The sequence below is a fragment of the Theileria equi genome, chromosome 1, assembly GCF_000342415.1.
Source record: "Theileria equi strain WA chromosome 1, complete sequence".
NCBI classification, from domain to species: domain Eukaryota; phylum Apicomplexa; class Aconoidasida; order Piroplasmida; family Theileriidae; genus Theileria; species Theileria equi.
Genome location: NC_021366.1, coordinates 2,827,052 through 2,841,226, shown reverse-complemented (window position 1 = coordinate 2,841,226; position 14,175 = coordinate 2,827,052). Strand labels below are relative to the sequence as shown.

General features: G+C 42.3%; 7 protein-coding genes across 7 annotated transcripts; 3 read left to right on the top strand and 4 right to left on the bottom strand.

Moving 5' to 3' along the window:
- Positions 1–19: 19 nt before the first annotated feature.
- Positions 20–628, bottom strand: BEWA_030560 (signal peptide-containing protein; the record flags this gene model as incomplete). Its single annotated transcript, XM_004829812.1, has 1 exon — positions 20–628. One exon carries the CDS (start codon positions 626–628, stop codon positions 20–22), a length of 609 nt encoding a protein of 202 aa, XP_004829869.1.
- Positions 629–1,092: 464 nt separating this feature from the next.
- Positions 1,093–1,530, top strand: BEWA_030550 (ribosomal protein L35 family member protein; the record flags this gene model as incomplete). Its single annotated transcript, XM_004829811.1, has 1 exon — positions 1,093–1,530. One exon carries the CDS (start codon positions 1,093–1,095, stop codon positions 1,528–1,530), a length of 438 nt encoding a protein of 145 aa, XP_004829868.1.
- A 23-nt stretch (positions 1,531–1,553) lies between these two features.
- On the bottom strand, positions 1,554–4,281 carry BEWA_030540 (coatomer beta subunit, putative; the record flags this gene model as incomplete). Its single annotated transcript, XM_004829810.1, has 2 exons — positions 1,554–2,080; positions 2,118–4,281. 2 exons carry the CDS (start codon positions 4,279–4,281, stop codon positions 1,554–1,556), a joined length of 2,691 nt encoding a protein of 896 aa, XP_004829867.1.
- Positions 4,282–4,438: 157 nt separating this feature from the next.
- BEWA_030530 (hypothetical protein) lies at positions 4,439–5,418 on the bottom strand (the record flags this gene model as incomplete). Its single annotated transcript, XM_004829808.1, has 4 exons — positions 5,142–5,418; positions 4,806–5,012; positions 4,662–4,772; positions 4,439–4,627 (listed from the first exon to the last, which is right to left on the bottom strand). Exons 1-4 carry the CDS (start codon positions 5,202–5,204, stop codon positions 4,439–4,441), a joined length of 570 nt encoding a protein of 189 aa, XP_004829865.1. The 5' UTR covers positions 5,205–5,418.
- BEWA_030520 (hypothetical protein) lies at positions 5,387–8,159 on the top strand (the record flags this gene model as incomplete). Its single annotated transcript, XM_004829809.1, has 2 exons — positions 5,387–5,807; positions 5,887–8,159. The coding sequence occupies 2 exons, from the start codon at positions 5,387–5,389 to the stop codon at positions 8,157–8,159; spliced, it is 2,694 nt and encodes an 897-aa protein (XP_004829866.1).
- A 14-nt stretch (positions 8,160–8,173) lies between these two features.
- On the bottom strand, positions 8,174–10,042 carry BEWA_030510 (hypothetical protein; the record flags this gene model as incomplete). The annotated part of the gene is made up of 1 exon (XM_004829807.1): positions 8,174–10,042. One exon carries the CDS (start codon positions 10,040–10,042, stop codon positions 8,186–8,188), a length of 1,857 nt encoding a protein of 618 aa, XP_004829864.1. The 3' UTR covers positions 8,174–8,185.
- A 1,288-nt stretch (positions 10,043–11,330) lies between these two features.
- On the top strand, positions 11,331–14,047 carry BEWA_030500 (alpha-aminoacylpeptide hydrolase aminopeptidase, putative; the record flags this gene model as incomplete). Its single annotated transcript, XM_004829806.1, has 2 exons — positions 11,331–11,991; positions 12,027–14,047. 2 exons carry the CDS (start codon positions 11,331–11,333, stop codon positions 14,045–14,047), a joined length of 2,682 nt encoding a protein of 893 aa, XP_004829863.1.
- Between the last annotated feature and the right edge of the window lie 128 nt (positions 14,048–14,175).

Sequence of the window (14,175 nt, the reverse complement as noted above, 5' to 3'; positions counted from 1 at the left end):
TTTGCATCCACTGCTACAGTTACTCCCGTAGTCTGTTATATACTGAGCCAACGCCTCTTCGGAGTCGTTGACCCTTGTCCTTGACATATTTTCCAATTCTCTTGCCATACTTTCCCCTGGCTCCACTAGCCAATTTGCCCTTGACATTCCTATAACCTTCCGGAATCGCCCTCTTGATGCTAGCAACACGCTCCCTTCCGCTCTTGAATGCCCGTTTCGCTCTGTCAATGGCTCCAATTCTGTCAAGGTACCTCTTGAGCTCTCCTGGTTTCTGGTCTTCATCATCATTCTCCACCTCCATCATGCTATCCTTGTGGTCTCCATCATCGGGGCCATGTTCAAAAATATCTTCATAATCTTGGTAATCATCTTCATCTTGATAAGTTTGAAGAAATGAATCATCTTGACCAGTCACATCGCCGCCGCTATACTCCAATGGTGAGACATCATCATCGTCATCATCGTCGTTGTCTTCCACGGGATGGGTCGCAAAACCTTCATTAGAATAACCTCGGTTGAATGGAACAGCTGAAATACTGCCAATTGACCAGACAATGGCAAGTAATATGACAATATTCAATCTCTTGGTCAGACCAAAACGGGCTCCATTTACTCTTTTAATCTCCATTTTTGCTACAACAACTACCTTTACAATGATACTAATTATATACAAGTCATAAAATATCTTTTGAATGATTAAAAGGAAGATGGAAGATGCTTCAGCATCTCAATGCCGTGCCACTTTGTCACGTCCATCGAGTCTAAAGGGCTCGTTTGGGCTAGCGTACGACTCAAGTTCCCATGTGCATGCTCAAGTAGTCTGCATGGTGAGTGGAGAATGAATCAGAGATTGTCTAGGAACTTGTTCACCCATCTACACAGTCTACTCATTACTTCAATGGGAGATTCTTGACAAGCTACGGACGTTACATGATGCTCAAATGACTGTCATACATCAATTTAGAGTCTTTATGGTCATGTGTTGCGGAAGGAAATGAAGGAAGAGGAGCCTCTATCTTGGGTGATTCAAGTCACATTTCATAATTTCTTGTGCACACTCTATGACTCAAACTTTGTCAAGTGGCAAATCAAATGTTCTTTGGAAGATGGATGATCATTAAAAGTCTACTTTTGTACATTATCGTATCTTTGGTACTCGGAACAGCGACTGCTAGCGCCAAGGTCGTTGATTATCCGATACCGGGCAATCGCAATGGCATTTTCCAGGCATTTTTATCGCATATTGATTGGATCCCAAAGGTTCAGAGGGATTTGCAGCTATTTGAGCGGCGGAAGGTCAAACTCAAGTTACGAGCCGCTGGGCAGTTTAGAATAAAACCAAAAACCAACAAGTCAGTCTCCAAACGTTTCAAGATTACAGCTACTGGCAAAATCATGTACAAGAGAGCGAATAGACACCACCTGCAAAGGAAGAAAAACAGAGGAGCCAAGGCCAGAACAAAAAGAGCAGTGTGTATAAAGTCAACACGTATCATTCGCAAAATTAAAAGTGTATTACATAACCGATAAGTTTTAGCAACGTTTGTTTTCATCTACTCATCACCTTTTTCTTCTTCCTCCTTTTCCTCCGTAACTGGAGATTCGTCCTTTACCTCACTTTCCGGTACATCATCAACAATCCCATCGAGCGTCTCAGTTTCGGGCTGAACTGCGCTGGTGTCGGCGACAGTAGTCTCGACAGGTTCAGCGGAGGGCTCAGAAGCACCAAAATCTGAATATACGGCATCTTTAAACTTTGGAAAGAGTTGAGCATCTGGGAATCCTGCCTCTAGTCTCTTTTCGACTGTCTTTTCCAGTTCACGTCCATTATCTTCTGGTGGATCATCAAGGATAATATGACTATTGTTAAAGTTCTTTTTCCATATATCAAACGAATCCTTCAAGAGAGAAGGTTTAAACGTCCTGGCCATTATGGTTGCCTCGCTGTGACAATTTGAAGCATGTAGAATCTCTACACATTTTTCAATGTTGTTGAGCATGTAGTAACAGGTGAAGGCAATATTTGTCGAGCCAGCCTTATGCGCCGATTCGGCCAAATTTTCAATACCTTCTTTATTTCCTAAAAAATCATGTCATTTATATCAGAGTAAACAAACCAGTTATGGTATGAAGAAGTAAGAGATTGGAGAAATCGTTGCAGAAGCCAAAACAGGTAGTAGCAACGTCAAAGCGTGAGTTCTCGAGGCAATAATCGCCAAGTCTTTTCCACTGGCGCTTCAAGAGTTTGTTTCCACGGTGTGATTCAACGCTTGTCTCCTTCGATAACAAGTCAAGACAATCCTCAACATTGCCAAGTTTCAAGTTTAGCTCAAATTTGCGATCCGGATCGCTAGTGCATAAGAGCGATAACTTGTATTGTTCAATAGACTCTAGGAATTTACTGGCACGCTCCTTTAGTTTAGGAGAGAGCTCAGAAATAGCCTCTGTAACCTTTTGAGTTCCTTGTTCCCCAATTTGTGAAACGAGTGCGTGGAAATTGAGATACTCTAACTCGAGTGGATGAGCATAAATTGCATCATCGCAAAGATACAATAAGGAGGATTCCGAGGAATAGCCAATCATGTGTAGCGGTTTGTCGAGATATGCCAATGTTTCCACCGTACCAGCAACAAACATGTTGAGGTGCAGTCCTGGTGTAATGTAGAGAAACGTCTCCATAGCCCACGTTGCACTTGTTACTCTATCCACGATCTCCTTTTCTAGGTCAAAGGATGAACCTACTCCCATTTCAGGATTGTAATCGCCACCACCGAGCGCTTCCGCCACTGCTTCCTCATTGTATGCCAAAATGTAACAGGTACCAACACAACCGAGAGCAAGTTTAGATGATCCTTCATTCCACCAAACATGCTCAGTTTGCACGTCAATTGTTTTAATGAGCATACCATCAGTCCATCTATAAAAGTGTGTACTAGATGTTGTCGATACTCCAAGCAACTTTCCACCGTGGAGTTTTACCACTTGTTCTGATGGTTTGAAGGTGGTATTTAATGCAAAATCCCTATGTAGAGCGATTTCCAGACCATCATAAGTTGCATAATCGCCCTCTTCAGACCAAACTAATTGCGAAGCCTTTCCATAGCTTTTAGATTTCATACCTTGTGAGGTGTAGATGATATACTCGGAATCACCACAAAGGCAGATAAAACGTCCATTTGGATGATGAGAAACCGATTGTGGAAAAAACTCACACGAGCCAATGCTGCGGAAAGAGAGATTCAGGGGTTGTCTAGCTGCCTCCTCGGTTACAGTCATCCCCGTGTTCAAATTACAAATCATAATGTCAGATGATTTGACCATTACAAGCTTGTTAGAATACATTGAAACAAGGGGCTTATCTCCTGCCAACTGAATGACACACGTACCAGAGTCACTGGCAATTGCAGTGTCTACGCTGTTCCCAGCAATACTCCAGAGTTTGCCATACCCGTAGTTTACACACCTTTTAATCTTGTAGAGATTAGAGTGCCACACGTTAAAATCACCATCTTCGCCACAGGAGAGAATGATTGGCAGGCGTGGATGGTAGAGGACACTCATTACCGCTTTAGAATGCTGCTTCAAAACCTGAAGACACAACTTGGTCTGGTAATCCCAAACACGGATTGTACAATCGTCTGATCCAGAAATGATATATGGGCAGGATATATTTGTCGTAAAATCGATGCAATTTACTCCCTTTTCATGCCCAGAGAGAGAGAAAAAGGACTTTGGTCCAGACTTTATGTCGGCGGACTCCTGTGAAATCCCCCAAAACATGATGGTGTGATCCAGTGAGCACGAGGCAAAGATATTCATATCCTTTGGACTCCATTTAGCCATCATTACGTAATGAGAATGTCCTTCGTAGACTGCCAACTTCTCCCAGTTCTTGTCAATGTCCCAGAGGATGATGGTCATATCGTCGGAAGAACTCAAGACGTAAGGCATCGTACTATGCAAATCGAGGTAACGTACGTAGTCTTTGTGCCCTTCGACCACCTGGACCTTTTCCAGTGAGTTGTAGTTGTAGACCCAGATACACATTTTGTCTCCCGCCGCGATAATCCATTGTTTCCTGGCAACAAACTTACAGCAACGGAGAGGCAAGTCAGAAATGTCAATTTTCTTCACTAGAGACTGTGTAGAGTAGTTGTAAATCGTACACGAGCCATTATACAGTGCTGAAGCTACCCAGGGCTCCACCGGATGGATATCCACCGATTTCACCTTGTCAGTCCGTAGCTCCAGCTTTTTACCAAAGCCCATCTGAAGCGACATTTTCTAGAGTTTATAGACTGAGGTCTACACCCACCTCACATACGGTCGGCGGGCCACCGTCTACCCCGAAGTTTCATTTTCCCTGGACCGTTTAGTAATGTACAAGTTATATGTGTATACATTAATGTTCACATAGTATACATTAGATGGATTGTTCCTATTTGGTGGTATCGGCCGTCCTGTTGGCTGTTGGAGTGATTAGTACGCCCGTAGCGTGGAGTAAATCTCCGACATCTAGCGCGTGTTCCTCGGCTACCCTCGAAATGAGTACATCTACATCCTCTGCTGGAGCCAAATGAGCTGTTTCTTGGGCCATTGTCTGATTGGAATACGACTCTCTAACTTCCTAAATCGGTGTCTATGAGTTATAGCAGACGTACGAGGTCCTCAAAGACTTTCTCGAAGCTCCTGAAAATATCCACGCTGTCCATGGACTTGCAGTTTAGGATTTTGTTGAGGTGAGGCAGCGCCTTCTTTAGCTCCACCGTTACCTGGGAAATGTGTAAGATGGCGACTAAACTCACGTTCTGGGACCGTATTGCAGTCTCTACCTGCGCAAGGATCATGTCAATCTTGGCCTTGTACTGCAAGAACTTCAGAGCCTCGTTATGCTTCCGAATGGAATTTGCTGCGTGGATTCTCGCAGCCTCTGCGTTGCTCTTTTCCAACGCTGACTTGACCTTTAGCTTCTCAACCTCTGCTTCCCTCAAGCATTTCGCGTGATACTTTTCCTGGATAGCCAAATATGGTAGGCAAGGGTAAGAACTCCCATCGTGGATCTCAAGTTACGAGGGACACACAGAACCTCTATTGGACCGAATAAGTAGAGGATAAGGAGAATAATGAGTAGAAAAACTTACAGCTTCTCTGGCCTGGAGTTTGAGGTTGAATTTCGTATCCAACAACGAGTGACGAGCACCCATGTCCAGTCGATTTTAAATTTTATCGCGATGAAATTCTTAAATCCTCTGTATTGAACTGAATAGGGCTAAAATAGCCATGTGTAAGCCATGCATCGAGTATTTTGCCGTTTAAGAACGGAAGAGTCTCTCTAGGCCTGAAATCGTCTATCTAAACTTAAAGGACAGGGAAAATAAATCAAAAGATGACGAATCTAAACATCTTATCCTTTTTCCCAAAAATACAAAAAATAAAATACTTTGCTGTCCCCTGCACAGTTTATTACCGGACTCTCCCTTTTGCAGGCTACACAGCTGGCCGTCTCTCCCGGTTCCAACCACAAAGTTGGACCCATGGAGATCGTCTGTCCCAGAGACGGCACTCAGAGTCTCGGCGACAGCATTCGGCAGTTTCCAAGAGCCTGGAAGACACTTCTGATGAGAACTCTGCAGATGTTTCTACAGGGTCTCTGGTGAAAGATAAGGATTCAAAGGCCAAAAAGGCAGCCATAACCCACGAAATGTACTGGACTGATGATCAGATTAGGGATGTAGACCCAAACCTCATTGTCAAGGGTGTCTTTTCTGTCTCCAAGAAGCTCACGCACAACGCCTATGTTTCTAATGGTTTGTTGGTGACACTGTACATGCATGATGTATATATAGTATCTATATACCAATATTCAATAAAAATCTGAATATGCAGACAAGGAGCGTGTAAAGGTCTTTGGGTTTTTGGCGAGGAATAGAGCGTTGGATGGTGACCACGTGGTTGGAATAAAGGCACGTAGGAGCAAGAATGATGAGATTAAAAAGGAAGATGGATGTAGGATCATACAAATTGTGAGTCGCTCAAGCTCTTTAGATAGCATTGTTGTGAGAATAAAGGTCCAAGATGCTAAGGATAGCAAAAACCTTGTGCACGCACAGCCCTTAAGGAGTGTATTTCCAGGTTTTATCATAGACAAACAGAGTATTGGGAAAGAATTTTTAAATGCCATAGAAACGGCGCGACCGGACGGTTGGATCTTTGCAGTACTACGGTTTACAAAATGGAGCAAAGATGAAATGAAGGCAAGGGGTATAATTACTAAAATGATTGGGGATACTCTGATACCAAATAACCAAATGACTGCTGTAATGATATCCCACAATCTGGATTACAACGGATTTCCTGACAATATGTTGAGTGCTTTGCGAGAATCAATCGCTCAAGCAGAGGCTAGTAAACACTTAAACAGAACAGACATGAAAGACTTGTACGTAATGAGCATAGATCCGCAAGATGCGAAAGATTTAGACGATGCTTTATCCATAGTACCAATACATGGACCAGATGGATCCATAAGTTACGAAATCGGAGTCCATATTGCTGATGTCACTCATTACACTAAACCTAACTGTCCTATCGATCTATATGCACAGAAACGTGCAACAACCGTTTACCTTGATCATGGAGTCTTTCCAATGTTACCTAGAAAACTCAGTGAGGAGTTATGTTCTCTATCGCAAGGGTCGGAAAAGCTCTGTTTCTCCGTCATGGTTAAGATTGGAGAGAAAGAAAAGGGCGAAAAGATTGGCATTGACACATACATTACAACTCCCGCAGAGTTTAAACTAACTAGCATAGTTAATCGTGCACGTCTGGACTATAAAAGTGCTAGAGAGAGGATTTACTCCATACTCAACACATGGTCAAAAGAAACAACTGACCTGGTGAACCTAAGCTTTAAGGACTTTGAGGACGCTCTTATGACCAAAAAACTTACGAAATTGAATAGATCAATAATGCGTCTCTATTTTATATCGCAAAAATGTAGAAGATATCGACTTTCAAACCTAGGAGCCATCTCACTTAACCTTACTGGATGGACAGAACTTCAGATTCCAAAGGTAACACCTGGGAATGAAAATATTTTTACTGGAATCGATGGTAAGAGTGAACATTTCATGAGGGAAATAAAGGAAGAACAAGAGAGTCATGAATTAATTGAGGAAATGATGCTAATGGCCAACACTCAAGTGGCAAAGTTTTTAGCGAAAAATCTACATGTTCACATGCTGAGAATTCATCCGGATACTGACACAGCTGTCAAGATGGCCATTCTTTCCCGCATTCCTGATGATATCAAAAGAGATATTAAGGCAGATTCTCTCAAAGCAACAAAAATTCTCCAGGAATGCGAAAAACACATGGAAAGTGGAGCCTTTATGAACCTCTGCTTCTCTGGTTTTAGTGAATTTAAGGCTGCATTATATAAAGCACATGGTAAGGAAAGTAGTATAGGCCATTGGGGACTCGCATATGACCTTTACCTTCACTTCACTTCACCTATTCGCAGATATGCAGACATTTTGGTACACAGAATGCTCAAAAGTATCCTATTTAATGAAGAACTTGAAAATTCGTATCTCGAACTAGAAAAGGCCTGTGAACATTGCAATGTAAAATCCAAGGCAGCAGATGATGCAGAAACCGATTACAGAGATATGGCACTCAATCAATACCTTAAATACATTCCTAGCCTTGTTCCCATGTATTCAGAATCTATTTTATCGGAAAACTCACTCGAGATGAGTGATGAAACTTGGGGATACCTCTACAAGGATGCACGCATATTCTATATTTCCACCACCGGAGAAAAGAAACAAGTTATAGAGGACTTTAACAAAAGAAAGGTTTTCATAACATTTTACATTCCAATATTGAAAACCACTCGAACGGTTTCTTGTACCCACCTAAAAGCTACGCCAACCTTTGGAAAATGCTTAAAACCTTCTGTGACTCAAACATTTGAAACCATTATAAATGATAAAGACGCACATTCGTTGGAGGAAGGAGGAGAAGAAGAAGGTTTAATACGCCTAGACAATCTGACAGTCTTGTTCAATGGCGATAAAAGGGATTTTTCCGTTGACCAACGCACATCACTACTACTTGTACCAGCAACACAAATGTGGACTGTTAAGCTTGTTTAACTATACATCACATAAATAGATAAACATCACTTCAAGGTCATGACAATCTTGAGTGCATAGTGATCAGAGAGTGTTACGAGCATAACCCTTTCAAAACTGCTTAGCATTGAGAAAATACAGCCACAGCCAGATTTATTGCGATGTATAGCAACAGTAGGGTCCTTGAATAGAATTTCGCTGCTCTTTGGGACATAGTCAGCAAGGTTTCCAGAAATATCTGCAGGGGGTAAAAAGATGTAATCGCATCTCAGTCCATTGCAACTTGAATGCGGCCCAATCTTATTTAAAGGATTCTCAGGATCCCACGTGTATGATTTGGCAGTTTTGCGCCTCCACCATCTTGATTTTCCCTTGTGAGAAATCACGAAAAAGGGCTTGTATATTTTTCTTCTCCATGGCCTTTTGGCATGGCCAGCACCTCCACACATTTTGCCAATCTCACCGCACAAATTACATGTGCTATTACTCTCTTCATAATTACTCCTGCCAGATATCGGCTTTAAATCGTCATCAAGAATGAACCCATCTTCATCAAACTGGCTCCCCCTTCGAACTTTAAATGTTTTGCTGTGGTTCAGTGTAAATGTCTTTGTTACTCCACTATCACATGGTAATGGTAAAATCTTTGATGTTTTCCTCCGCATAGATCTACTTGTTCTACGAGGAAGGGCTACCCTCTTTATGGAAATCTTTCCCTTACGTGTACTCGTGTTGGACCGATCACTATAGACTGAGCGTATATTTCTCCATAGGGTTGCGTCTTTGAAAAACCTGCTCCACCTATTTTGCTTTGCGGAAGTTGCAGGCTCAGCATCTGCAATGACACTAGAAGATGTTTCAGATCTATTGGTTGCACCAGTACTAACATCCGGATTAAAAGGGGGGTATGCGTCCTGACTGGAAGTCTCACAATTTCCAATGGAATCTTCTGAAGTTCCAAAAACCGGATCTATTGATATTCGTTTTTTCTTACGCTTTTCAGTTTGGTCATTCTTGTTAGTGGGAGATAGACTCCATTTCCTTGATCCAGATCCAAAATTCTTAGCCATTAGATACGAATCCCCCCAGCCCTTATCAATAAAGTAAGTATAATTCGATGCACACGTGTTTGGAGCAGCATTTAAATCGCCAATAATTATTGGAATGAAGCCTTTGGATGAGGTACTCTCTGTTGTAGCCAGCAACTGCTTAACCTCCTCAAGGCGCAGCTCCTCAATATGTCTGGATTCTGGATTTATACTCGCACTGGCCATATGCATGTTATAAAAGGCAACCTTTCCAATCGTGGGAATATTGACAAGAACCTCCAAAAACCCCTTGTTCGAAAACATAGCCTCTAAATAAGTTAACTCTATCCAGGGATGAAACTTAGCACCAATAATGGGAAACTTGCTCAAAAATAATAGTCCGCTATGTAGCAAGGGTATTCCCATTTTATTATTCTTGCGTACAACACCCTTGTCCTCAACAAAAATCGACCTTATATTGTCATTTGGTATATAGCTATCTCTGGTTGCGTAAGGATATAAATCAATAAGCTCCTTTATAATAAAATTTGCATGTTCTTTCAGATATATCTCTTGGATAGCCACAACATCTGCGTTTGCTCTGCGCAACTTTCCAGGAATATGTTTGAGTCTCTTTGTGGTAAAGGGTGGATTATGATAGAGTCCCATACCAAATAGCCTAAACTCAAAGAGACCAGCATTGAAGGTAAGCATAGAAAACGATTCCAGCCTATCATACGATTCTTTGAATGAAGATAAAGAAGATGTGTGAAATGATTCTATTCCGTACGAGTCAACGTCTCTGGCAACGCACGGCGATTCTTCCGAATCGCCGTCCCTTAGGGAACATTCGAACGCTCCTTGGTCTCCACTCATTTTCAATCTCCAGTTCACACATTCTATGTCACTCGTAACAACGTTAGTGGTATGAATTGAACGAAAAAGAGACTAACAAGCCACAAAGGCATGTGAATGCAAATACCGATGTACCAAGCCTCCAGAGGCTGTAATTTAAACTACATTAACAGGTGGCACAAGTCAACACTTGTTCAGTACCTTTTTATTCTACAGTCAACGACGATCTTGAAATTATGATCCACAGAGGCTCAGACAGTGAGCCTAAAACCCAAAATGAAAACTAGATCCAATTATTAGCCTTGTATGCGAGTTGATCTCTGCTCAAAATTGAATCTACCGCCAAATTTCATCACCGCAGCCCCCAAAAAACCTCCGATTATCCCACCAACCAGTCGTCGGACCCGATGCATTAATGTGCAACGATCGCTACAGAACTCATATGACCCCCAAACTCTTTCTTCTCTATCCTGTTGCGCTTCTAACCGTATTTCCTCCCTAAAATTGCAAGTGTGTAACATATATGGGCTCTTTCAGTGGCCATCTCCTGTGGTAATCAGGACCGTTCCCAGAGTCAATATACGTCCAAATGCTTCTATTTCCCATCAATATATCCCGAGTTCAAGATAAAGCAGCGATCATTACGGCCATTTTATTGGCTTACCAGAGAGCAACCCTAGGGGACTTGGCTGGCCATAGAGCCAAAAAGACACTAAATGGTAACCTGTAGAGTCCACATATGGAAACTTTACGATATTCCGTAGTGACAAGAACAAAATCAAACGACTGGCTAGAGAAGGAGCCAAAGCTGAGTACACTCCCCATATGATGAGAATATTCCTCGGGGAAATTCACTTTAAATGAACTTTGGGTCTCGGCTAATCGTCTGATGTTTTTGGGCTTTACGCTCCTTTTAGTCTTGTACCTGGAATCCTCACTTAAAAGCACAGTTTATTGCACCAACACCAACCGCGCTGGATATTCTCGCCATAAACACGAGAACCACATGCCGAATTGTGCCATACCACTTAAAAGGTTAATATTTGGCTCAGCACGAAAGAATATTTCCGACTATACACTAAGAAACTGCATTTGTCACTCTCAAATTCCCACCCCTCAAACTTCCATACTCCGCACATTCTCTGGACCGCGCATTCGTTCGTTCAGGGCATATACGGACTCTTTTCCGCATAAGGTAGGGTTTTACAAGGGTTTACTCTCGCCTAGATTCTCTTTTGTAAGTTCTAGGCCCCTTTCTGGTCTCACTCCGCTCTTTAGTTCCTCCGCAATCACAGAGAATATACGAACAATGGCAACGACGACGAGTACTGCTACTGACGCTTCAAGTGTTACTCTGAAGCCAGTTAAGCAGTTTGTTGAAATATTCAGAAAGGACTACAAGCCACCAGAGTTTGATATTGAGAATGTTTTCATGACATTCAAGCTACATGAAACAGAAACCAAGGTCACATCTGAACTTTTGATGCGTAGGCGCCCAAATACTGGCCCTGGAAATCTTGTGCTTCATGGAGATGAACTCGTGTGTAACTTTATCTCTGTAGATGGTTTGGAACTCAGCAATACTCCCATGTCTGGCTACAGTCTGGATATAGATGGAAACATGACCATTCCAGCATCTTTCTTGCCAAAGGATGATTCAAAGACATTCACTGTCAAGACTGTGGTCACCATAAATCCAAAGGATAACCTCAAGCTCTGTGGACTATACAAGAGCAGCAAGATGTTCTGTACACAGTGTGAACCACATGGATTTAGACGCATAACATTCTTTTTGGATCGTCCAGATGTATTGAGCAGTTACAAAGTTCGTATTGAAGCCGATAAAGCTCTCTACCCTGTCTTGCTTAGCAACGGTAATAAGGTAGCTGCAGGAGAATTAGGTGAGAGCCACTTTGCTGAATTTGTAGACCCGTTCCCTAAGCCTTCCTATCTCTTTGCTCTCGTTGCAGGTTTGTTTTTCCCACATGTATATAAAACTATTCAGGAAATCTATCCTCCATTAGTTCCACGTACCGCACAATGTCTGGTAGGGATGTGTTGGTCCAGATTTCCGCAGAGCCTGAGGATTGTGGAAAGTTACACTGGGCCCTAGAAAGTGTACTGAAAAGTATGAAATGGGATGAGGAAGCCTATGGTCGTGAGTACGATCTTGATGTATTCCACGTTGTTTCTGTGAGAGATTTTAACATGGGAGCTATGGAAAACAAGGGTCTAAATATCTTCAACACAGCCCTCTTGTTGGCTGATGTAAACACAACTACAGATGCAGAGTTTGTCAGAATTATGAGTGTTGTTGGTCACGAATATTTTCATAATTGGACTGGAAACAGAGTTACCTGCAGAGATTGGTTCCAGTTGACTCTAAAGGAAGGTCTTACCGTCTTCAGGGAGGCAGAATTCTGTGGAACTGTAAGTTCTAAACTTTCAAACAGAATTAAGGACGTACAATATCTTATGGCCGTGCAATTTGCAGAAGATTCAGGCCCAATGGCGCATCCGATTAGACCTGAAAGTTACATTTCTATGGATAACTTTTATACTAGCACTGTCTACGATAAGGGATCATTTGTCATTGGCATGTACAAGACTTTGCTAGGCGAGGAAGGTTTCAGAAAGGGTATGGATCTCTACTTTAAAAGGCATGACCTTTGCGCCGTCACCTGTGATGACTTTAGAGCTGCAATGGCTGATGCTAATGGAAGGGATTTTACGCAATTCGAAAGATGGTATGCTCAGAGTGGAACCCCTGTAGTCGAAGTCCTTTCAGCTGGTCTCACTGCTGATGGCTTCAAGGTACATCTTAAGCAATCCACTCCACCAACTCCACGCCAAGAATTCAAACTTCCATTCCATATTCCAATCAAGGTAGGATTGATTGGTAGAGTTAGTAAGAAGGATGTCTTGGATGGATCCACGGTTTTGGAACTTGTAGAGGATGAACAAGAGTTTATCATTCCAGGTGTCAAGGAGGATTGCGTCTTATCCATTAATAGGGATTTTTCGGCACCAATCAAGGTCAAGTTTGAGCAGAGTGAACAAGACTTGACATTCTTAATGCAGTATGATTCTGATGGTCTCAATAGATGGGATGCTTCTCAACGTTTGAGCACTAAATTCATTCTGGCTAGAGCCACTGGTAATTTGGATGCTCCAATCGGTGAAACTTATCTTGATGCATTCAAATCACTTTTGGAATCTGATATGGAGCAAAGTGAAAAGGCTCTCTGTCTGGCTCTCCCAGATACCGAGATTTTGGCATCAAAAATGAGTCCATATGATCCAGGTCTCTTGCACAAGGCCCTTCGCAGCATAAAGGTTGAGTTGTCCAAAAAGTTCTATCCCCAACTCTTGGAGCTATACAAGAAACTTACACTCGCTCCAGGTGCAAAGGATACCCTTGATAAGGAGGACATGGCCAGAAGGTCCTTGAGAAATACACTTTTGTCATACCTAGTCGCAAGCAGAGATGCAGAGGCTGTCAAGTTAGCCACTGAGCATTACAAGAGTGCCAAGACAATGACTGACAAGTACTCCTCGTTCATACAACTCATGCACATGACTTTTGACGGAAAACAGGATATTGTGGATGATTTCTACGCTTTTGCAAATGGAGACGCTCAAGTTGTTGACAAGTGGTTCAAGGCCCAGGCTCTCTCCGAAGCTGAGGACTCTCTAGAAAGAGTCAAGGCTCTCTGCTCACACAAGGACTTTACCATGAGCAATCCAAACAGATTCAACTCCCTAGTGACAGTCTTTACCTATAGCATTAACTTCCACGACATTTCTGGAGCAGGTTACAAATTCCTCGCCGATTTAATCATCGAGGTTGACAAGATCAATCCTCAGGTATCAGCTAGATGTTGCAACAAACTCCTCAAGTACTCCATCTTTGATAATGTTCGCAAGGAATTGATGAAATCACATTTACAAAGAGTTTTCAACACACCAGGAATATCACCAAATCTCTATGAAATTGCACAAAAGGGACTTGAATTCACAAGTTAAGGCTTGAATCATTGTATAATTTCTCCAATATACTTTGGTATGTTACATGTTCTTTTATTTGTAAGGGGATGATATTCTCGGGAACGTGCTTTTCATCGTTCTTGTGCAAATCATCCACGTGAATATCC